Below are 26035 nucleotides of genomic sequence, written 5' to 3'. Positions count from 1 at the left end.
GAAAATTACCCTTTTGCATTATTTTCAATTCTTTGATAAAGATCTAAAGAATTATCTTAAAATCTGTTACACCAGAAGTTTGGAAAAAAAATCTGCAATGAATCATAACTTTGAGGAGATGATCATGACACAACTACCTTCTTGAGCCATTCTCTATCTTTTGGACATTTATAGCTATAGCAGCTTTTCCTATTGTTTGACTCCAACTTTTCAGGCTTTTATATGGCCCCTCCTTATTAAAAGAAAATTAGGATGATACATTGTTTATTTATCTTTGAAATGATAGTTATTCAACTATTCACCAATATCATTGTAGTACATGATACCATTCACCAATATCTTCGATTCTTGAGAGCAACACTTGTTGCGAGGGGAAACCACAAACTCCAAAATAGATTAGTTTCTTACCCTTATGAGATAGCCTTAGTAGTACCAAGAAAATTGATCATAATTGAAATGGACTAAAAATATATTAAAAACAGAAAAAACATAACATGTATAAATTACACACATTCTATTGTTGTTGAAAAAGAAGTAGCACAAACACTAGAAGAACTTGAATATATATTGTTGATCAGATGCTGATAGGACTTAAAGGGTCATTAAGAGCTGCAATGGCTGTCTGGATCTTTATCTGCAAAAGATCTTTTTCTTCTTCATCTGCCTGAAACATAGATAAAATGCATGGCAACACAAAATGCACATGTTAGTAATATTGTAATTCGGATTACGACCGTTGCAGTATGAATTACTTTATGATTAAAAAATTATTTTTAAGCTCGATTCAATCTGATACAACTTAAATGTGATCGCATTACATCCAGATGTAGCCATATTATTGTAATGCAGTGTTATGCTACAATATTACAGTTACATCATAAGATACGGTCCGCAATTTGAAGGTCTTGGACTAAATTTTCTTCCCTGATATATGATTAGGACTCATCTATCATTCTATCCTTCAATTAAAAAAAAGGCTTGAGTAGAAAATATTGCTAATTGATGTGACCATTACCCTTTAATAATTCATAACAAACTTTTTACTTTTTTTTTCATTTTAAAAACTTCCCTTTATAATTTTTAATAGAAAGTTTATGTGCACACAATTAAGGAAAAGGTTAGGAAAAGCTAGACCCTCATCTATAATATAAGGTTAAAGATAGATATTTGATTTCTTAAAGCTATACTAAATGGAAGGAATAACCATGGTATCCAAAAGAGAATATTATATTATGAGAATAAAATATCTTATGGTATAAGAAAATAAATTATCTTCTTCAACCATTAAAATTCATGATATGTGTTATATTTAATCATTTTTTATAAAAATATTTCTAAAACTAAACAAAACAGTATGCATGTCATTCTTTTACTGGCTATAGGAGATAAGTTATCTCCTGATATGAAGAGATTCATTATTCACTAATATTATATATAACTTTAGTATATTTGAGTTTTTTATTAGAAGGGAATTATAGTTTAATTGGTATTATTGTACACACTTTCTTTGTGAAGAAATATTTTATATTTGTTTAGGCAACAAAACCTAATGTGGCAATCTCAATTTCTAGAAGGCTTAACTTTTAGTTCTTGTCGCTTATGATATATATGGTTCATATTTAATTTACAATAAGCAACTCATCATTGATGTGGTAGTTATAAATCTATTATTTATTGTTGGTGGGTAAAGAAATTTATTGGGAAAGTTTAAGTAGGCACCAACAAATTTGGAAAATGAAATTTCTTTGAATATATAATAAAAAAGAGAAAATAGAAATGGGGCTTTTATGATATATATATATATAGTTTAATATTTATGTACTCTAAGTTTAAAGTTTTGTATACAATTAATACATTATTAAAATTATATTGTTTAGATATGAAATTGTATTGATAATATTATAAATAATGATGAAATAATATTATGATACAAAATACATAATACTAATCCTGAATTATTTTATGATATTTTCATATATTATAATTTACATTATTGAATGTTTTTTAAACGGTTAAGATTATAAAAATTAATCATATATATGAAAAATGTCTTTTAATTAATGTGGTCCTTTTTGGTACTATAAAGGATATTTCTTCACCCTTTTGGGTGATAAGCTAATATCTTTCAGGGTCATAACTATCTCTTTCAACAAGTATTACTTACAGTAATCAAACTATCGACCTTGAGATCTAGTATAACTTTACATCATTACATGAACGTCTTTTTGGTTAATGTGGTCCTTTGAGTGAGAGAGTGATTGGTTGAAGGTTTGTAATTGCAAAATGAGAAACAGCTGTTAAGGAAGAACGTGAGTGAAAGTGAAACTGCACCAAGCAGTGTTACATGGTCACATATGTTGAGGAAACAGCCTTTGAACTCAACAAGAATAAGACACATGTTTAATGTTTTTTTTGTTCCCTTTTAGTAATGGTAGGTTCTTGTAAGTTATAATTTTGATTTATGAATATGAAATTATATTTTGTTTTTATGTTTAATTTTACCTTATAATATAAAGTGTTTTTTTATATAAAACAATGTTTTTTGATTATAAAGTGTTTTTTATATAAAACAATGTTTTTTTTTAAACTGAGAGTATCTTCTAAAAATGTAATTCTATCTAAGGTGGGTAAAACTATTTCGGGAGGTAAAACTTCACCCATCAAATATTTATCGTAATTGTATTTCTAGTGACTTAAACTTGAGACCTTTGGTTAAAATACATTCTAGTATAAATTGTTTGTTAATGTTAAACGTTAATAAAAATAAACAAAATTTAGGGAGCAAAAGAAAAAAGTAGTGAAACTTTAAATGAGCAACATAAGCCAAACTCAAGTCTTATCTTTTTTCACAAATGCCTATGTTGTTGCCCCTCATATTACTATAACCTCAACCATCACCACATCTCAACCCTTATTGTCGTACCCGCCACTACCAATACCCAACCACTGAAAATAATATTATTAGGGGTGAGCATGAGTAGGATTAAGTTGAGTAAGGCTTGTCCCTTACCTGACCTTAAATGTTGGTCGACTCTACATATTGGCCGATTTATTTTTTTTGAATTCAAACTTAGCCCCAACATGATATATGTACATTGTTAATCATATATATGATGAAAAATTAGATAATCAACATTAGTTTCAAATAAAGAGATGTCATTACTCTATACACAATTGAATAGACACATATACAAACATGAAAAATGAGTGATATGAGATGGATCAGGTCAGGTCATATTTGTCACTTGCCCAATCCTAAATATTTTCCAGGTCTAATTTTTGAATCTGAACTCGACCCTAAATCTAATAAAACCTGAACATATTTAGGTCTGCATGTCATTCTTTTACTGGCTATAGGAGATAAGTTATCTCCTGATATGAAGAGATTCATTATTCACTAATATTATATATAACTTTAGTATATTTGAGTTTTTTATTAGAAGGGAATTATAGTTTAATTGGTATTATTGTACACACTTTCTTTGTGAAGAAATATTTTATATTTGTTTAGGCAACAAAACCTAATGTGGCAATCTCAATTTCTAGAAGGCTTAACTTTTAGTTCTTGTCGCTTATGATATATATGGTTCATATTTAATTTACAATAAGCAACTCATCATTGATGTGGTAGTTATAAATCTATTATTTATTGTTGGTGGGTAAAGAAATTTATTGGGAAAGTTTAAGTAGGCACCAACAAATTTGGAAAATGAAATTTCTTTGAATATATAATAAAAAAGAGAAAATAGAAATGGGGCTTTTATGATATATATATATATAGTTTAATATTTATGTACTCTAAGTTTAAAGTTTTGTATACAATTAATACATTATTAAAATTATATTGTTTAGATATGAAATTGTATTGATAATATTATAAATAATGATGAAATAATATTATGATACAAAATACATAATACTAATCCTGAATTATTTTATGATATTTTCATATATTATAATTTACATTATTGAATGTTTTTTAAACGGTTAAGATTATAAAAATTAATCATATATATGAAAAATGTCTTTTAATTAATGTGGTCCTTTTTGGTACTATAAAGGATATTTCTTCACCCTTTTGGGTGATAAGCTAATATCTTTCAGGGTCATAACTATCTCTTTCAACAAGTATTACTTACAGTAATCAAACTATCGACCTTGAGATCTAGTATAACTTTACATCATTACATGAACGTCTTTTTGGTTAATGTGGTCCTTTGAGTGAGAGAGTGATTGGTTGAAGGTTTGTAATTGCAAAATGAGAAACAGCTGTTAAGGAAGAACGTGAGTGAAAGTGAAACTGCACCAAGCAGTGTTACATGGTCACATATGTTGAGGAAACAGCCTTTGAACTCAACAAGAATAAGACACATGTTTAATGTTTTTTTTGTTCCCTTTTAGTAATGGTAGGTTCTTGTAAGTTATAATTTTGATTTATGAATATGAAATTATATTTTGTTTTTATGTTTAATTTTACCTTATAATATAAAGTGTTTTTTTATATAAAACAATGTTTTTTGATTATAAAGTGTTTTTTATATAAAACAATGTTTTTTTTTAAACTGAGAGTATCTTCTAAAAATGTAATTCTATCTAAGGTGGGTAAAACTATTTCGGGAGGTAAAACTTCACCCATCAAATATTTATCGTAATTGTATTTCTAGTGACTTAAACTTGAGACCTTTGGTTAAAATACATTCTAGTATAAATTGTTTGTTAATGTTAAACGTTAATAAAAATAAACAAAATTTAGGGAGCAAAAGAAAAAAGTAGTGAAACTTTAAATGAGCAACATAAGCCAAACTCAAGTCTTATCTTTTTTCACAAATGCCTATGTTGTTGCCCCTCATATTACTATAACCTCAACCATCACCACATCTCAACCCTTATTGTCGTACCCGCCACTACCAATACCCAACCACTGAAAATAATATTATTAGGGGTGAGCATGAGTAGGATTAAGTTGAGTAAGGCTTGTCCCTTACCTGACCTTAAATGTTGGTCGACTCTACATATTGGCCGATTTATTTTTTTTGAATTCAAACTTAGCCCCAACATGATATATGTACATTGTTAATCATATATATGATGAAAAATTAGATAATCAACATTAGTTTCAAATAAAGAGATGTCATTACTCTATACACAATTGAATAGACACATATACAAACATGAAAAATGAGTGATATGAGATGGATCAGGTCAGGTCATATTTGTCACTTGCCCAATCCTAAATATTTTCCAGGTCTAATTTTTGAATCTGAACTCGACCCTAAATCTAATAAAACCTGAACATATTTAGGTCTGATCATGATGAGATCAAATCGAATGAGCGGGTAGGGGATGAGTCATGTTCACCCCTAAATGTCATCATTTCACCTTCATAGATCTGGTGACATCACCATCTTACCACCATACCTTAACGAGGACGGTCAACTTAGTTAATTGAACTTAGAAATATAATTATACCTAGGAGTGAGCATGAGTTAGGTTGGGCATGTAAGACTCTTTACCTTATCCTAAATGTTGGTACGGTCATTTTTTTGAACCCGACCCTAGACCTGAAGCTAACCCGACCCCAAATCGACAATGACAACTTTTAGATAAGGTATTATTAATATTTTACTTAGTATTATGCATATGTAATTTGACATATGAAATAATTTATATATATATATATATATATATTTTGTTAATCATGTATATATATGATGAAAAATTAGAGAATCAATTATATTTTCGACCAAATAGATGACATTGCTCTATACATAATGGAATAGAGACACATAAAAATATGATAAGTGAATGACAATGGGCCCGGTCGGGTCATGTTTGTCCCCTACTCGATCTTAAATATTGGCTGAGTCTAGTTTTTGAACCCAAACTCAGTCTCAGATCTGATGAGACTCAATCCTATTTGTGTTCGGTCATGATCAGGCTAAATCTGATGAGCGGGTAGGACGAGGTCCTGTTCACCCTAATTATACCATTTTTTGGTTTCCTATAGGTATCCCCGCACTAGAGGCAATCATGTCCGAGTCGGGAAAATTCACAGGTATGTGATGCTAACTCTCCCAACGAGTATTTTTTCATCCACAAGACTCGAACTCGAGACTTTGCTTAAAGAGAATCAAACACGTATCACTTGGACCAACACTCATTGGTTAATTATATCATTTAATTCTTTGCATATAATTTATGATTTCAATCATTTAGAATTGGAATTGCAATTCCAAAATCTAATTCCAAATTATGTGTTAAAGCAACGGAATCTTAATGAAATCCTAAAACACATGTATGAAAGAATCAACTACAAATTTCATTACTTTAATAATGTTATTAAAATCTTATTTGTGTTTGGAACATGAGTATTCTCCACAGTAAACAATTCTACAGGAGGGTACAACATCCATAATTGATAGGACTAGTTCTTATAGCAATAATTTGTCTTACATAAAACTCGAACTCAAAACCTTAAAGAAATTATATATATATATATATATATATATATATATATATATATCCTAAACCAACCATTCACACAGAATATAAGAATCTATCTAAATTTCTAAACTAAAACAAGAAAATCTTAGGGTCCTTATCTCACATTCTAAAAGTATGAAACTAGTACATTCCTTTTCTTTTTCTTTACAGTTTCAAGTAGACATCTAAATTCTTATTCACCAATTGCTTTATTGTTCCACACTTCCACCTTTATTAAAGTGAGCTATTAATAGTTTTCAAGCATGTAGGACCTTAATTTTAGCTCTAATTTATATTTTTATTTATTTTATAATCTATTTGGTGAAACATTTTGATCATTTAATGTTTGTTTAAGAGTAATTTACTATTTTTAATTTTTTGAGATAAATGCTTTTTTAGAAGAAAAAAATTAGAATGAAAATAATATGGACTCCCATTTAATCATTGTGAATTATGATTGCTTTCAACCAACTAAAGTATTGAAACATAAAATCTATTATATTAAAATAAAATTGTTTTGACAACTAATCTAAACATATAAATTGAGGAATAAAATAGATGAGAATATTATTATATATGACATATAATAAAGTGAAATAAAAAGAGAAGAGTCACAAAAAACTAACCTCAATGAAGATTGTCTTAAAAAGTGTGCCTGAAAAAGAAGTGATATTTGCAGTGATAACCTTGAGCTTTAAAGATTCAAACACTTCACACAATTTCACCATTGTGTTTGTCCTTTTGTTACATTTCAAGTTTACCACAATAGTCTTCTCTCCCATGTATGTAACCCTTAGCTGCACTCCATCATAACAAAAAAACCCACCAATTAATTAATTTATCTCCATTTTAGAAAATCCAAAGAAAAATGGTTAAGAATTAACAACAATACCCCTCATCAATTTTATAATGTACAACTATTAATAATGCAATTCAGAAAGAATATAGTGTTAGACAAGTGGAATTATTATATGGTTTCAAGTTAATGTTCTCAAATGCAAATGAGACATTTAATATATGAGAAAAAGAGCCTCTCTTTTTATCAACATAAAATAAAGAAAGGTGCATATGCATCATACACATATATATATATATATATATATAATAATAAAATTTAAAGTATTGTATTTCATTAAACTCTTAATCTAAAATAACGTATAAATAGAGAATTAAAAAAAATCTAAAATAAATAATAGATGAACATTAGAGACTATTAGAACGTTAATGTTTTATCTCAAAATCAATTCAATATGTCTCTTCATAAACATCTGTCAGACTAGATGAAGAGTTACTTTGACCCATGATTAAAAGAAATCTTTTGGCCTTTGAAAATGAAAAAAAAATTGTGCTCCAGCTCTAATACAATATTAATATTTCATCTCAAAACCAATTAGTAATAAGAATTAGCCAGAAAATTGGGACTACTTCCCAACAACAATCACCTAATAATTTATGGGCAAATAGAAAGTGGATATAATTACCTCAAGGATTTCAATTGGGAAATTTATAGGAGTGAAAGAATCATAAAGCTGTTGCTCTGTTTTCTTCTTCTTAGACTTCAACAACACTGGTAGTTCCTGTTCAAAGTCATAGTTTGGATTCATCATCAGCACCTCAGATTCAAGTTCCATTATCTCAGCTTTGATATTCTTCTCTTCCTCATGCAAGTGCTGAATGTACTCAATTGCATCCTTAATAATTGAAGCCTTATCCATCTTGTGTAACATGTCATGCATAAAACAACATCAATCATTGCACAAACTTAATGTTCGATTTCTGGGAGCAACACTTATTAGGAGAGACAACCACAAAAAAAAATTGGTAGTACAAAAAAACAACAACTTGACATTACATCACTTTAACCACTCTTAGAGTAATACTCCTCTAACCCAAACACAACTCCTCTCTAATTCTGGAGAGATATTTTATTAAAAATAAATTAAAATCAAGAACCACAAATATTTTTTATGCCACATTTTCCCATCTTAATCTATTATTGTATTTTCAGTATTCGAGAGAATCCTTCCTCTGACCCATGAAATAAAATATGCATATATACATATATCAGGAAATGACTCTCCCTAATCGTATCGCAACCGCAACCGCAATTATAACTACATCGGCATCAAACTTATTTGATATGGTGATTACCTTACTAATCTTGGGGACTACTGATCTAAGTGCAAAAAGCCTTTCATTGAGTTTCTTCCTTCTATTCCTCTCAGATACAATGTTCTTAGATGTTGCTGGTGATGTGGGCCCATCAGGAGAACTCGAATCATAGTACACAGATAAGGCTTCATCTAGTCCCCAACTATATATATATATATATTAACATGACCAAATAATCAACACCTTATGTAAATTAATTAAAACCATATAGTATATAGTTTTGAAGTATGATTAATTATTAATTTACCTGTCAAGTTCTTGAGTTTGGAGGAACATGTTGGTTTCCCAGTAATGCTTGTATTCTTCACCAATATTGTCCATAGTCACAAACTGTGAGGAAAGACAGAGAGAAAGAAAAGAATATGATATGATATGATGCTTTTTTGAACACAACTAATGTCAAATTTATTTATGTTTGTGTTTATTGCTTTTTTCCTTTGTTGCTTTGGAGCACTCTGGAACTTTATATATGTTATAATATTAAGGGTAAGGATGATATGATATATTATAAAGTAACTCTAGGATTGCATTTTGTCACGTGCAATAAAAAATATCTTATATCAACCTCATTTTAGTTTAATGGTGCAAGGTCCCACGAGATTTACAAAAAAAATCAAAATGTTAAGAATTAAATTCTTGTGAGCGATACTTATTAGGAGAAACAGTCACATATTCTCGAAAATAATTAGTTCTTTATCCCAAAATGTGAAAAGTACTATTGGTAGTTTTTGAATCAGAGATTTGTTGTCTCAAATCATGTCTCTAATTTTGTTTTACATTAATGAAAACATGTTATGGTAATTAAAAAATTTAAACATTGATTCTTTTTTCTGTTTTTGTTTCATTATCAATGACGTGTAAGAGGATTTAAGACATGGTTTGATATATAAAATGTTCATCATGTTTTCCATGTAATTTCTTAATAAACAGTGATGATTATTGATTGGTTATAACAACAATTAATTATAAACTTTTATTTCCAACTGAAGACCATTGAAAGTTCTTTTAGAGCACTAATTCAACCACAAATTGAAGGACCCTTAGATTGAAGGTACACCAACTTCATAATAAGACACTAAAATGGAGTTTGTCATGATGAAACCTTAATCAGTGATACACCTTTTGGAGGAAATTTTACCCAATAACATGATTTCACTAAAAGGCTAGATGTTTGGTTAAGAATGATGTAAGTTGTCGGATCAAATAATAATAAAAATGATGTTTGCCATTATAAGAAAAATATAGATATTATTCTTATTTTACAAAAAGTTGTAATAAAATATAAAATAATGTGTGAACTCAAATATTGTTCTTACGTATTACAAGTTGGTGTAATATTCCAAACCCCTCCTTTAAAAGTTTTCCTAACAACAGAAAACCATTTTGATTTTTGGAAATTTTGATCGTTGTTGAAAATATTCAACAATTTCCCTCTCAAGTGTGTTATTATACACTTATTGGTCTATTTTCTTTTCAAGGATAAAATTATTACACCAAAATTTTTGATATTTTTGAGGGACATCTTAGTCAAATTTTAAATGACAAGTTGGTTGTTTTACAAATTTTCAGGTTATGATGGCTGGACGAAACTCAAGCAATTGTCTTTTGATTAACTTATAAAAACGTGATAAACGATGATGTCAATACTCAATGGTAGACTATAATAGTAGTAGCCATTCTTCACCATTACCTTAGTTTCTCAGCTTTTTTACTAATTTTTTCTTTATGGTTTTTCAAATGCTACCAAAATGGACAAAGATAGTGCAATATCTTAACAAACATAGTAAAATATCCCAGTTATTTTCCAGTGGGTAAAATTCGTATAAATATGGACACGAGTCAAAAAAGGATACCTCACAAGTTTTAGAAATGAATTTTTTAAATTACCCACAATAATACAAGTGGATACAGATATAGTGATACTCGTATATACAAGTAACCATAATATATGAAATAACTTTAATATATTTTTAAATTTGTATGTTTAATTTAGTTATGTGAATTTGTTAGTGCACATTACACATTATGTTATGTTGAAATATTGTTGTTTTCATTGTTATTTTCCAACTTAACAGTTACCAAACATATAAAATGTTTAAAAAGTAATCAATCTAAAAAAAAAATTAAATTTTTAAAGCTCATAATAGATAGCCGTAGGTACTCATTATATCTATGGTACTTGCTAAAACTCGTAAATTGGTAACCATATGGGTACAAGCATATATAGGTAAACAAAATTGTTTATAGAATGGGTAACTATTACTTGAGCCCACCCATTCTTATCCCCATAATTATCTAGTGATAAAATTCTCCTATTCACAAAAAATACAGATATTATAATTATGGAAATCCTTTCTAACTAGAGACAACATAACTAGGAGCGTATAGGAATATCTTTTGATGAGTTTAGCAATAAGTTTCATAACTACCAAAGTGTAAAGTTCAAATTTTAGAAACTCTTTTTATGGCATTTTATTTACTTAACCAACTCAAATGAATGATGTACTAAGACATGATTAAAACTTGTTTAAATGGGCAAGTCTCACCTCATGAAATTTTTAAAGGCTTAAATTACAGAAATTATTGTAAAAAGATAAGTTCCAGACAAAAGCAAGGATTCACTCATGAGTAGTCTGATTAAAATTATGACACTACACATGTTCACCGCTAGATTGAGTTGAATATTTAATATATTGTTCATGACAGATGGATCTTCAATATGAACAGTCGGATCGACAAAATATGGAAAAATGGATGCGCTTAGCGTAACGAGGAAAATTTCTGAAAATTTAGTCATTGTTTTGTTTGTGCTCAATGCACCTATTTCAGCTCGACACAATGGATGGTGTGTTGAGCGCACCGAGGTGCACCCAACGCAAGATAGTGTGCTGAAAAGTCATTAATAGCCAGTCGAAAGCAACGCACAGGTGGTACGCTGAGCGCATGAACCAGCATGCAAACTATTTAAGGACTTCCAACTCAAGCCAAAAGTTGCACACTTTGTAATATTGATTTTGTAATACTTTTTCTAAGTTTCTAGGGTAGTTTAGCTCATTTTAATCATGGAATCAAAATGTAAGTATTAGAGAAGTTAATCTATGCTCATTTGTGTGTGGTTCTATCACCCAATGAGTTGTGTTTTTCTCTATCTTACTTATACATTGTAAACATAAGTAGCTAAAATCCTTGTTGGGATTGAATGTAGTATGAACTTGATGTGTATATAGTGGTTGACCATTAATCCATGAAGTTGGATTATATTTGAATTTTGTACTTATTATATGCTTGCTTTTAGTTTGATCAATTTTTTCTATGATATTTGAATAAATTGCTCAAGTTATTTCTTGCATTATTCTGAACATGCATAACTCAATAAGTAGTACATTTTCTAGATATAGACTTGTATAATTTTCCATCTAATGTATATTACTTTTTAGCATCTAGACATAATGTTAATTTTGTGTTTTTGTAACTCTCAAACTGAAAGACATAAACTACTAGACATAGAGGTACATTTGAAGGTCATAAAACTGAATTTTATCATTGTAGTTGTTAAATATAGAACTATTTTTGGTAATGTATTAGTATAGACCAAGACATTGGAGACTATCACAATTGAGGTGTTACATTTTTAACTCAACTTACATGCATGGATTACTAGACATTGCACTTTATTGCATAAGTTGCTAACTGCCTAAGACACTAGTTTTTAATAATCTTTGGATTAATCATTACTGAATATATATAAATTAAGAATCAGGCGTGTATTGATAGCAACATCTTAACAAACATAGTAAAATATCACAATTATTATTAGTGGGTAAAATTCGTATGAATATGCACATGAGTCACAAATGGGTACCCATATGTTTTAAAAATGAGTTCTTCAAACTACACAGTGTACCAACAATAATATAAGTGGTACATATATAGTGATCCTCGTATATACGAGTACCCGCAATATGAAATAACTTTAATATTTTGTAGAATTTAGTTTTTTTAAATTTGTATGATTTAATTTAATGGTGTGAATTTGGTGATACACATTACACATTGAGTTAAAATAATGTTGTTTTCGTTGTAAATTTTCAATTAACACATACCTGACATACAAAATGTCTAAAAAGTAACCAATCTAAAAAGACTTTTACAATATTTAAAGCACATAATACATACATGTGAATACTCGTTATATTTATGGGTACCTGCTAAAACTCATAAATGGATATCTATATGAGTACAGGTGGGGTATATGTAAAAAAAAATTGTTTATAAAATGGGCAGCTATTACTTATGCCCATCCATTATCATCCCTAGTTATTATTTATTGATAAAATTCTCCCATCCTTATTAACTAGAGACAACTAAGCTAGGATCATATAGGAGTATATTATGATGAGTTTAGAAATAAGTTTCACAACTGGTATAAATTTTTTTTTCTCACAAATACAAAATATTAATAAGTTACCTTAAAAATGAGAAGAAAAACAAGGCATTGAAACTATCCAAGAGAATATTCCATTGAATTATGTCAACTAACAACCACAACAATATTTTATAAGCACAATTCCACCTTGCCCCTATGGACTGTCCTTTCACAATTGCCAACTCTATCTATAGACCAACATACCCAACAAGTTCTCAAACAAAAAACAAGACAAGAAACACAACTACAACATCATCAACAACAACACCGATATCATCATCAACAACAATAACAACAACAACATCTTAAACAAGAAGAAGTTGCATGAAAAAAAATTGGTTCATGTATGTGTGTGATGAGGAGGAGAAAGAAATTGGGAGGCAAAAAGCTACTGGATCATGTCCTCACTGTGGAGGTAAGGTTGAAGCCATGGATGTTGAGATTCAATGGAAGTTTTGCTTTTTGCCTATGTGCTTCAATATTAAGAGGAAGTATTTTTGTACTTTATGTGCTACACGTTTAGAATTGTATTATTAATTATATTATCTTCTTATAATTCTATATATATATATATATATATATATATATATAGCTGTCATTGAGATGTTTTTTTGTCATTAATTATATTTTAACTTTAATTGGAGATGAGAAACATTGGAATCTATGTTTTCCTTTCGTTACACCTATCATTCCTATGCACAAGTTTTTTTCCTATCTATTTTGGAGCTTGTTATCTCTCCATTAATGGAAGAGATAAGTTCTTCAAAAAATAAAAAAAAATATAATTTTTAATAATATATTTATTTTTTTATTATAATAAAATTATATTTTTGCCATTAAAAATAAAGGAAAAAATATATATTTACTTTTTCATCGTTAAGGGAGAAGATATTTATGCAATATTTTGTCGTCTTAAAATTGCTCAATATTTTGTGGTCTTGGAATCAATTAGAGATTAGAAGCATTGGAATTTTTATATATTCTCTTCACCATGTATAGTGAGAAATTATTAGGGCCCGAAATTAATTGTCTCAACCAATTCACATATTTTATTGTTAATGATCTTCTAATGAAGGAAATTACTAGAACCAATATTTTTCTATGTTTTTATTTTTTTTAATGGGGAAGGAGGGTGTGTCCATTTCCATCTTGTTTGTTCTTGAAGGTTCCAGACAATCCATCTATGTATACCAATTCATATATCATGAGTTAGATTGGTCAGAAAAATACATAAAAATTAAACTTTTAATTTAAATATATTTTTTAATTAATCGACAATACAAATTTTGGGATAAAAGATATGGATCCATTTAAAACTGAGTTTTGAAGTTCAAACAAAGAGAGAGCCACATAGGCACTTTATCTTCATCCAAAATGTTGATGGCTCATCAACCACATGAGTTCCTATATTGTTTATTCATCTAAAATAAGCAATGCTTACTTTGTTAAATTCAATTGAAATAAACTTTTATTTTAAAAATGATAGAAACTAATATAGTGAGTCCTTATAAATTAGGATTGAAACAATAGTTTAGTGTAAATTCATGCTTATCAAATTGACTGAATATAAGAGGTATAAGAAATTTATTTTTTTTAGAATATTTAAAATAGGACATGTGCACAGTATAAAAATTTATATATAATTAATGTATTGTTCATCCTTTATTTGATTTTTCTGAAAAGTCAATGATTATAAAAATAAATGATCGCTCTGTATATCTTTTTCTCTTCAAATAATACTTCATTAATATTTATATGTAATTTTTCTTATAATTTGTTTTTAGTGGGTAGTTGGATGTTTATCCCTTTCCAAGTATGTTATCTATACTTGTTTTATATTTAGCATTTATACTCACAAAAATTATAAAACAAGTTCAGTATTTATGATTGGCTGTTGGTGTAAAAATTTATACACATTCAATAAATTATCCATCATTTATTTATATTATTTATTCGAATAGTCAAATGATGAATAACAATATATAAAACATGTACATTATTATCGCATACATTTTTTTCTCTTGAATAAAAGATTCCATTAAATGTAATAGATTTTCAAAAAAATATATATAAGTCATTTTACAGATTAACATTCTCATGATAATTTTAATATTCTCAACTATTTTTAGATTGCTGAAAATGTTATTATAAAACAAATTGTTTATAGTTATACAATCCAAACAGCATAAACTTATTTTGAAATTGCTTTTCCATAAACATATAAAAAACAAACTTAGGGACTAAGCAAATGAAACAAATCATCTAACACATTAGCAAAATTAATTTGCACATGATAGATATATATGTACTGACATTTTATGAGTTTTATACATCATTACTACATATATATCATTCGTGTTTAATCGATAATGACTCTTTAAAAAAGTAATACAAAATGAATGATGAATATATATTATTTTCTATAACTAAAATGAGAAATTAAATTAGATCAAATAAGTGAAGATACAATAGCAACATACCATGAAAATTGAAAGCAACCAATCAAAAGTGGAGTACTATTTGATAGAATTACTTAAACACTTGTACAAGGATAACACTATGATGCATTGAAAAAGCTAAAATCATGAATCATTCTAATGATGAATCAACTTTATTAACGGATCGAGAGAAAGCTAAAACATCTTGAGGAACTTGAGCTTTTCCATTTTCATTATTACCACTTGGTATAATGAACTCACCAATGATCCTTTTGGTTACTTGATCATCCAATTTACTCCTATTATTATTGTCTTCCTTAGCAACATTTTTGGACCCTTTCTCTAGTTCTTCTTTCATCTCTTTATGTGCCTCCATCACAATAACCTTATAGTAACAAAACTAACAAGGGAATGCATACATTTAATATATATATAAGTGTTGATTGTGAAATGATGTTGAATTTGTAGATAGAGATGTTAAGTGTTTAGATTATGAAGCTACTACGTGTCACTTATATGTGTTAACCTTGAAAAGACACGTAGTAGAATTTAGACATGATAGGTGGGATATCTAAGTGACGCGTCTCTTCAAACAAACCAAGGGCCACGTTATGCATTATATTGTGATTCATGTTGGATGGAGATCATCTGTCCATATTCGTGTCTTACGTGATTTCTCATCTAATTAGAAAATTTTATTTAATTAAAAAGAAAATTTGCAATAATAAAATTAATATTTATACGTTATTTTATGAAGTTTAATTGACTTGATATATGAGGACATTGTTTTTTGGATGGTCCTTCTCCATTTATGTGACCACACATATTAAAAGTCCAATGAAAAGTTGTCATATATTTAAAATAAAAAACATAAAGTAGCATTTTATACTATTTAGTGGAATATAATTAATTTAGAACATGTGGACATAAAGTTTTGGGGACAGACCATCAAGTTTTTTATACTGTTATTAATACAATTTTTTATTCAATAAAAAATAGTATTTTTAATATGGTACTTATTATTAAGTCAGATAAAATATTAGTATGGTGTTATAACAATTTAATGGATTGTTTACTAATTAAATTATATACTGGTAAAATTAGATATATATATATTTTTTACCAATATTAATGTTAAAAACTTGATAAATATTTTATCTCTATCTTTATTAAAACAATATATGTGATTTGGTGATATAAGAATAAGATAGACAATAGTTATGTATTTGATTATAAAGTAATAATATTTTGGTAAAAAATTAAATCATCTCTATATATAAATTTTGTAATTTTAAGTGAAAATAGATTGAATTGATATAATTATATGAATGATATAATAGTTGTAATGTATCTGTATACGGACCGGTTTCATTATGTACTTATTATTGAACCCAAATATCCTTTATGAAGAAAAATACTGAAATCGGATATGGTAATTATGTGTGGAAATATTTTTATCAAATGTTGGCAATTGTAGTGATAAATACTCAAATTTAAGTACCTTCTTAAGTTAGAGTAACTTACATGCTTAGTGTTATTTGTTTGAATTTGATATAATTATCCTTTAAAATAAATTATCTAATAATATAACCACGATATTTTTCTAGAGTAAAGTACTAATGTGATATACTAACTAAAATTAAATCAAAGAGTTTTGTGGATGTACATGAATCATTTATTAAAATAACTTTTATAACACACTGATAATATATTCTGTATACATTATTTGTGTCTTAAATCAAATTAACTTGACTCAATAATTCACGTAGCCTTAGTTTTAAAATCTGGAGTCGTCAAAATTAGGATTTGTCCCAATCATTTTCTAAAGATATTTTTAGGGGTTTTGCTTTTTTTTTTCTATTTGTATGATTCTTTTTAAATTTCTATCATAACAAATGAATGACAATAATAATAAACTAAACACAATCATTGGATGCAATGATTTTCTATCTTCTTTAATCATAAAACTATCCAAAAGGGTATTATAAAAACGACAAGAGGAGGGAATAAGAAATAAATAGATGATATGATCAAATATTTAGAGTCATGTTTCATGCACTAAGAATTAGAACAAAACATTTCTTCCCAATAAACAATTAATCACACCATTTTTTAAAGTGTGATATGTCATAAGATGACATAGAACACGTATTGGATTTGAATAATTGATTGTCATATGTAATATCTATACACTATCAAAATAAATATTTATACACAGCAATATAACATTTATCATTTGTTTATATTACTTTTTTTAAAAAGTCAATAATGATAAAACATAAATGATGAATAATACACTACCGTAAAACAAGACATACATTTTTTTAGACCCAGCAGGGGGACAAGGGACATAGTGGTAGATCATAAAGTACAATATTTGTCCCTTTCCCACATAAGAATAAAACCAAAATATAGCCTTCATTGTTGACAATTTAACCATTTAATTGATATTTGTAAGCAAAATGAGTTGTTGTTGGAAATTCCAACATAGATATGAGAGGATACATTCTCTTACCTTCTCTTCTAAATAGATAGCATATTTAAATGGTGTTAATAATTTTAAGGGTATCGTTTAAAGAATGTAAACTAAGTCAAACAACTTTAAAATTCTAATTTCTAATACTTGTCAATATGTTAAATCTATCATTTTCTAATACAAGATTACAATTTTCTTAAATAATATCATAAAGACATATCAATATTTTAAAGTGTATTATATAATATTTAGTGATGTTTATGAGTTGCAATTTTTTTATAAAAGATTGAGTTGAAACTGCATATAATATTTCGATCGGATCGCATATGGTATCTTGATATAAACAAACTAGATCGGACTGCAAATTAATTATATGTATAGTTTAGATAAAAAATTTACCTAAAAATCAATCCAAACAATCCTAATTTATGAAAAATTCATTATTTTATAACTTTAGAATTTTTTTCATTATAAACTTTACTTGTTTTTAGGCATTTAGACTTCAAATATGTATACATTGTCAATATAACTGTTTTTTCATTTATATCATGTTTTTTTCTACTCAGCAGTAGTCAATTTATATTTGAAATTAAAAATAACCAAAAAATAATGTACAGAAATGATATATAATCTATAAAAGTGACATGTATCCCAATAGAATACTTTTCTATTAATAATCAGTTTAAGTAAAAAAAACTTGTTTAATTGAATCAATCAAAATTATCTTACTTGGCTCTTGCATAAACATAATAACCCAAACATGAAAGACAGAAACATTAACAGCTGAAACATAATTACTCAAAATTACCTTAAACTTAGAGCATGAGATTTATAACATATTTTTCATCAAATCCCATGCATATATAGTAATTTAGCAAAAGCATGAATATGCAAAATGGCTCTTTTGGGACACATAGGGAGACATGAAATCAAATGGTGAAGCTGATTCACTTGTTATTTCATTAGGAACAAGTATTTGATTTTTCCCTGATGCAATTCTCACACCAGCAACATTCATATAGAACAGGCTAGGACTTGAAGGCACAAATATATCACTCTGTGAAGAAATGTAGAAATCAATCACTTTCTCAAATTCAGAGTTTAGAAACTTTCCCTTCATAGCTTCTGCCATCAGATTTTCCTGTTGAAGCAAAAGATTGTAGATTTCATTCAGAAACATTACATTCTAAATGTTAACTTTGTAGGCTTACGATAGAGCATTATGATATCGTTCGATCTATAAAGTCAACCTTACCCAATGAGATTAAGGTCTAATTGTTATATAAATCATCTACATAATGTTGTTTCCGAACCAAAAGTCTTTCGATCAATGACCAGAAAATATGTAAAAAGTGTATGTGAGAAAATGCGATATAATTTTACAATTAACAAACCAAAAGGTTTGAAAGTGAAATTTCAGGTCATAGAAAAAGGAAAACTTTTTGTAAACACCTAAAACCATATGAATATTGTAAACTATGATATAAGGATGAGTGAGTATCAAAGGCATCTCGTATTTCAAAATGGCTTGAATGTACCATATGTCGATTTTGTAGGTATTCTCTCCAATATCAGATATAAGTCTTTTCCGTCGATTTAAGTTGTATAAAACTACAAATAACGAGTTAATAAATAAAAATTACCTTAGTGTAAGTTTTTGGGAAGATCTCTTTGAGTGAATCAAGATTAGGATTCCATTTGGTCTGAGTCACATAAATTGCAGTGTCTTCACTAAATCCAATCTTCTTGAGAAATTCACCTATCTCTTGTGCTTGATAACAAAGTTTTCTTCCTGTTTCATATCTTATATTACACTCCTTTTCCAACACCTCACTTCTCAAATCCACTGCTATAAACTCACCATTATTCTGGCTCCAACTTTGTAGGTTCTGAACCATAGATTCAACTACTTGTTTTATCTCTGGCTTCAACTTAAGTGTTCCAAACATTCCTTGGCATGCAAATGAGTTCAGCTTCTTGTTCTTATTTCCTACAATTATTGGATCAACTGAAGGAAAGTATGATTCAATCTTTACAATCCCTTTTGCTTTGTATATTGGTTGAACTTTCTTCACAATGTAGTCTTGAGTGACCCTATTAGGTACCCTTACTAGTGGTGGATTTCCCTTTGATACAAGGGTAGGTTGTGTCCTTGTTACTCTTACCAACCCATCAAGGCTATTTAGAAATTCCTGAACATCATATATATCTCCTAGGTTCCTGAAATGAAGTCAAATATGTCAGAATTAGATAGCAATAGGGCGTTGGTCTAGTCGTGTAAGGCCTCACTCGATCTCCTCATACCAAAAGGTCAAGGGTTCGATTCTGAAAGCGAAACTTATTGGGACGGACAGTCACACACTCCATAAACTTATTGGGCGAAACATAAAATACAAATAGTTGTAATTTTGCTTATGGAAAGCTCATGGAGCTCATTCTTGAATGGACTTGTTGGCAACTATTTTAAGGTGATTAAGATTTACATACAATTAATTAATTAGTAATTACGATCAAGGTTTTAAATCTTAGTCTGTGGCCGCAATTCTAGCATGTGATGTTGAGGGTTCTATAATTTCCGCAACTACGGCTGCATTTTAGTACAATTGTAACAACATCTGCTGCATTTTTTCGTATTATAGTAAACACAACATAAATACAACCGCAATTTAAAGCATCGATTATGATCGTATATAAAGCACATACATGGTATATCCTGGCTTGCTACCCTTGATGTCAGGAAGCACAAGAGTGGCTCCAAGGTATCTAGCTACCACCAATGCATCAGCAATCTATGAAAGTAACCCAAAATTGAACAATTGAGAAAAATAAATAAAAGATTATTTGGGAAAAACTTTCATTGGAAATTTGTAACATATAAATAGACCAAAAGAAAATGAAAAGTGTAAAAAGAACCTGTGACATGTGATACTCAGGGCCATTTGTTAAGGAAAATGTGATGAAACCTTCAGATTGCTCTACTTCTTCTACAATGTGAAAAGAAATATGACATGAATAATAAGTGTGACATCTATTTCATGATTTAATAATTCATGTATTCACTCTATAAAAAATAGCAAAAGCTAGAGAGCATTTTTATAAAATAGTTAATTAATCAAATAACATTATTGTTTTGATAATGCTGCTTCATCAATAACTAAGAAAATCCAGATATATTATAAATATAAATATGAATGGAAATCACTTGTCTTTCTAACCTTTTTTATCCAATAAAAAAAATTAATATATCACTTTAACTTTGTTCCATACAAAACTGAATTTTTTTGAACAGAGATCATCTGTCCCAAAAATCTTATCTTTCTCTGTGTTCAATAGATTTACACTAAGTAATATAATTTTGTTTTTATGGTTTTTCTATTTAATTGAATGACACATTTTAATTGGTTTTAGAAATAAATCGGGACACACATAAGATCTCTATTTAATTTTTTTAATAAATATCAAATTTTCATTGGATGAGACAGAGTTGAGCACAGCCGAAATAAACAAGAGGATGAAAAGTGGAAACTTACTGAATGTTGGGGTGTTCCAACATGGTTTTAATCCTTCACCATTTTCCTTAGTCCAAGGACTTTTGCTTAGATGTGAAACAGTGGCTAGGCTTTGTGTTGTAACTGCTACATTTTCATACTTGGAAACTGGTGTGGCTTGAATATCAACCTTTACATTCAAAAGTTCAACACAACTTCATTAGTTACTTCATTCCAATTCAAGACTTTGCCTAGTTCAAACCCAAAAACTGGAAGAATTAAAACATAAAGAGAGTAAACTAATTAATATTGCATGATCCAAATTTTTCCCACGACACACAATATATGTATATATATATTATTTGGGGCTATTCACCTTTTTATAACTCTTTAATGTTGTTGGATAACTGTATTCAAATATCAATAAGGTGTTGGTTTAATGTGTTTTTTTTAAGAGTGATACTCGTTGGGATGGGCAGCCACAAATCTCAAAATGAATTAGTTTCTTACTAAAAAAATTGAAGATGCTCTTAATAGCGCAAAAAATAAATAAAGTATTTTGAATTTTTTACTTATATTTTATGTTACCGTAAGATCCTAACTTGAATGAAAAGAGTGTGTGACGATATAAAACTTATAGAGGAGGCTCTAATAAGTGAAAAAATTATTTGAAATTCAATATACAAAAATACAAAAAAAAAACACATTAAGTTTGAAGGTGTGACACGATATAAAAAATAAACCCTTATATAGTCTCAAGTTATTTTTCGTAAGATCCAAACTCACCCATTCTCTCTCTATATATATATATCACATTTACTTTGGTGACTATTGCATTCAACATAAATCCAAAAATATTTATCATCGCCACTGAGGGATGAGTTAAAGACACCGACACATATAAAGTTATTGTTACAAATCAATTTTAATGTAAGTGTTCTAAATTCATGGCAAATCTTGAACTTTGACTTAGTTCATTGTGAACCTACATAACTTGCCCTAATTCTCACGCTACATAATATTAGTGGTTTATGAATTACAAATCAATTTTCTTCGAGAGTGATCATACCGTTAATGAAAAATATATTTGATAGTCATAGCTCTCACACATTAATCTAGTAATGTAACTAGCATAAGGTTTAAGGTGCTTTATTTGCTCAATATAATATTATTTGTAAGACATTTTGGAATGAAGATCGTAAATTCTATTTGGTGTTTCAATCCAATCAAAAAGTGATACTGCATTGAAAAGAAAAGTTATCAAAACACAAACTAACATTTTTATATTATTTATTGGAATTTGATTGACTTAAAAAATGAAAATATATTTTTTTAGAACATGTAATCTTTGTTTACCTCTTTAACTCGATGTTAGGTTTATAAAGTGTTTCATGTATATCATTTTTGCTTGACAATTTGAAAAGATACTCGATGCACATATGAAATCTTATGATCTTGTTTGTGAGTTGTTCATTAGAAGGAAATGAATGAAAAATTCGAGAGTAATCTTACAAATATATTCTATAAGACATAAATATTATCATTTTTTCTATTACCCTCTAAAAAATCAACAAATACATCTAAAGTGGGTTACCCTATGAAACTTGCAAGATATATAACACATTCTTAAAAAGTCTTTGATGCTTAAATAAAAGCTCAATTCTATTTAAATAAAGTATGGATGGTTTCCTTTAACAATGCTAAAGTCTTGACATTTTCGCATACTTTTGAAGTTAATGGATAAAATTGTGTTATGTATATATTATATTAATAAAAAAAACACCAATGATCCAAGTCAAACCATTGGAAACTCATAAAAAGAAGGAAGTGCGATTATATTAATTTCAATTACCTTATATATATTTTTTCGGGCATAGTAATTAAACTTACAAATCAATAAAAAGGAAATTAATATGTAGAGACTTACATCATAATATGAATCAAAATGGTCCTTCTTGATCATGTTACCAAGCATTATGAACATTGAGAAAGTGAGAATTCCAGCCAATGCTTGCCTCAAATCCATTGTAGACATTTTCTTCACTCTTAAAAATTTCTTCAAATTTTTATTCTCTTCAAAACTATGATCACTTAACTCTCTTGCATCACCAAGGTCTCTATAAAAAGACTTGGTTTTGCCGACTCGAGAAAAAGAAAACATTAGAAAATTTTAATGAAGAAACAAATGATGAAGAAAGTGACAACACGGTTTGAATCATGCACGTAAACTAGTTTTGTAAGATATATAGCCAAAGAAGCAAAGATGGAAAAAGCCATGGCTTTTGCGACAAGAGTCCTTAGGCTTTTACTTCATAATTCATTACATTGTATGAAATGTATCTCCTTATGTTCAAGGTTGTTTGTAACTGATAAGGATGGTTGTCCCAAATTATGTCACAAACTATGTCCACTACTAATGATATTAAAGCAAAAACATAAAAATAATAAATATTTAAGTTTTTAATTGACAAATATATTTTCATTTATTCGAGACATAGTTTGAGACACAATTTAGTATATCTGATCTTTCCCAGTTTAGAACACTTAAATAGTATGCACTATGTGTAATGGAGACATTTGAGTTTTAGTGATGAAGAGGTAATCATTTCATTTAGTATACAAGCTTCACCATGCATCTTTGTTCACACATGTTCACTTCCGTTTCATTTGTATCCAAACTTTCAGGCTGTGATTATTGAATGGAAATATCTACCTTAAGATTTGGTGTTTTATTGTGTACTAATCTTATCAAAAAATATCAATTAGTTAAGAAAAAAACTATAAAAATAAAGACAAAAATTGATTACTTGTTGTAATATAATTAGTTTGAGACACGGAGACAGAATTTTTTTCGAAATGTGATCCTTAGTCTTTATTTCTCTCTCAATTATATTAAATGATTGAGATGAGAAAATTTTAAGGTTTATATTTAAAATCTCGATAAAGATTTTGTTGTGGTTTCAATTTCGGTTATGTATCACTTTTTGTCACATCTCAAACAAATTTTGGCATTTTTTATTCTTATTGTCATTTCCTCCTTCTTGAAAGATCCAATTGATATGAAATTTTATAGTGATAATTCGATGCATGGCAAGAAAATATAATGGGAAAGTACTATGTTATCCAGATCATTTTTTGTGTGGACCAAAATACGTATAAAGTGGGGTATCATGCCAATAGACCGTTTTACATTTTGGCATTCTATATATATTCAAAAAGTAAAATTGGTGGGACCGAACTAAACCAAAATATAAAATATAGTTTATTTCAATTTTATGATTCAGTTTGTTTTTTTAAGGAATTATTTAAGTTTGGTTTGAGTCATAGTTTTGAAATTTTAAGAATCGTTTAAATCGAACTGACCATAAATTAAATAAATATTAAGGAATAATTTAGTAATGTTGTATGCATTCTTCACTCAATTTTATGACTTAAATTATCATTTTATGTGAATCATATTATTATATTTATTACTAAATTATTATATATATTACTACTTACTAAATTATTATTATTATTATATATATATACACGTTCTAATTCCCAATGTCTTTATAATTGGAAACTTATCTTCTAACTTTTGTGGTACTAGGTTCGAAAATAGGACATACCATAAATTACTATATATGTTCCTAATTATTATAGATATTGTTAATTGTGAATTGTATTATTTTATATGTTATTAATTGTTATATATATATTCCTAAATTGGCATATATGTTATTAACAATGAGTTGTTATATATATTACTAATTGTGGACTGTACTATTATATATAAGATAGTTCATTTTCTTCTTCCTAAATTGCATAATTGTTATATATATTATTAGCAAGCAGTTGTGAATTTCATTTTGTTTCCTCATCGATTTATGGTTTATATTTTCTAATAATATTAATAGTTATAATAGGTTGAGTATTTCAAGTGTGAATGAAGAAATCACATATTGTAAATAAGTGAATTTGTTGAAGAACATATAAGTGAATAAACTCGTAGACCTAATGTATTAAGGTTTTGGGTTAAAATGTAGTGTCAAACTTACTTATATGTTTCTTTCACTTTGTCCATGGAAGAATGTTATAGCCCTTGGACGAAGGTCTTCCAACAAAGTGTTTTTCTATTTAAGGACAAACAATATTTCATGAAATACATTTTCATCTTTCAATTGATGTGAGATTTTTAACAAAAAAAAACATTAAAACTGTATAATCAAACTGAACCAAACCATTTATGATCAGTTCGTTCGATTCCTACAATAAAATTTACAGAAAATTAAGGTGAACCAAAACATATATTTTTATTCGATTCGTCACTAATTGCACTAAAAATCGAACCCAATGTTTACTCACCTAATTTTGGTTAATTAGAAGGTCTAAATATAAAATAGTGACCATATTGCATATTTTCGACTCATGATCCAGTATTTTTATATGTAATGTGGAGAAATTAACTCCCCCAATACTTGTTATTATTTACAAATAAAGGGAACCTTCCAAAAATAATCTCATCTTTAAAACTTTGATGCTTCCTCAAAAAAGGATAGCCCGCTTGTCA

At 28.1% G+C, this 26035-nt stretch overlaps 2 protein-coding genes across 2 annotated transcripts; both read right to left on the bottom strand.

Moving 5' to 3' along the window:
* On the bottom strand, positions 517-9079 carry LOC109326197 (transcription factor bHLH35). Its single transcript, XM_019558889.1, has 5 exons — positions 8903-9079; positions 8635-8797; positions 7965-8198; positions 7110-7280; positions 517-664 (listed from the first exon to the last, which is right to left on the bottom strand). Exons 1-5 carry the CDS (start codon positions 8974-8976, stop codon positions 575-577), a joined length of 732 nt encoding a protein of 243 aa, XP_019414434.1. The 5' UTR covers positions 8977-9079; the 3' UTR covers positions 517-574.
* Positions 18804-23670, bottom strand: LOC109326269. Its single transcript, XM_019558973.1, has 6 exons — positions 23411-23670; positions 21526-21673; positions 20909-20979; positions 20699-20784; positions 19639-20215; positions 18804-19136 (listed from the first exon to the last, which is right to left on the bottom strand). Exons 1-6 carry the CDS (start codon positions 23642-23644, stop codon positions 18867-18869), a joined length of 1386 nt encoding a protein of 461 aa, XP_019414518.1. The 5' UTR covers positions 23645-23670; the 3' UTR covers positions 18804-18866.

Source organism: Lupinus angustifolius, chromosome LG14 (assembly GCF_001865875.1).
Source record: "Lupinus angustifolius cultivar Tanjil chromosome LG14, LupAngTanjil_v1.0, whole genome shotgun sequence".
In the NCBI taxonomy this organism is placed as follows: Eukaryota; Viridiplantae; Streptophyta; class Magnoliopsida; order Fabales; family Fabaceae; genus Lupinus; species Lupinus angustifolius.
The sequence above is the reverse complement of the archived record's forward strand: the minus strand, read 5'-3'. Positions and strand labels throughout refer to the sequence as shown.

Excerpts from the sequence above, each read along its gene's own strand:
- LOC109326269 (XM_019558973.1), bottom strand. The coding sequence starts at position 23,644 with ATGTTTTCTTTTTCTCGAGTCGGCAAAACCAAGTCTTTTTATAGAGAC. Across the intron at positions 21,674-23,410 it reads ATTTTGATTCATATTATGAT|GTTGATATTCAAGCCACACC; the intron begins GTAAGTCTCTAC and ends TTGAATGTAAAG. Across the intron at positions 19,137-19,638 it reads TCCCAAAAACTTACACTAAG|GAAAATCTGATGGCAGAAGC; the intron begins GTAATTTTTATT and ends TTGCTTCAACAG.
- LOC109326197 (XM_019558889.1), bottom strand. The coding sequence starts at position 8,976 with ATGGACAATATTGGTGAAGAATACAAGCATTACTGGGAAACCAACATG. Across the intron at positions 7,281-7,964 it reads TCCCAATTGAAATCCTTGAG|CTAAGGGTTACATACATGGG; the intron begins GTAATTATATCC and ends GATGGAGTGCAG. Across the intron at positions 665-7,109 it reads TTAAGACAATCTTCATTGAG|GCAGATGAAGAAGAAAAAGA; the intron begins GTTAGTTTTTTG and ends TCTATGTTTCAG.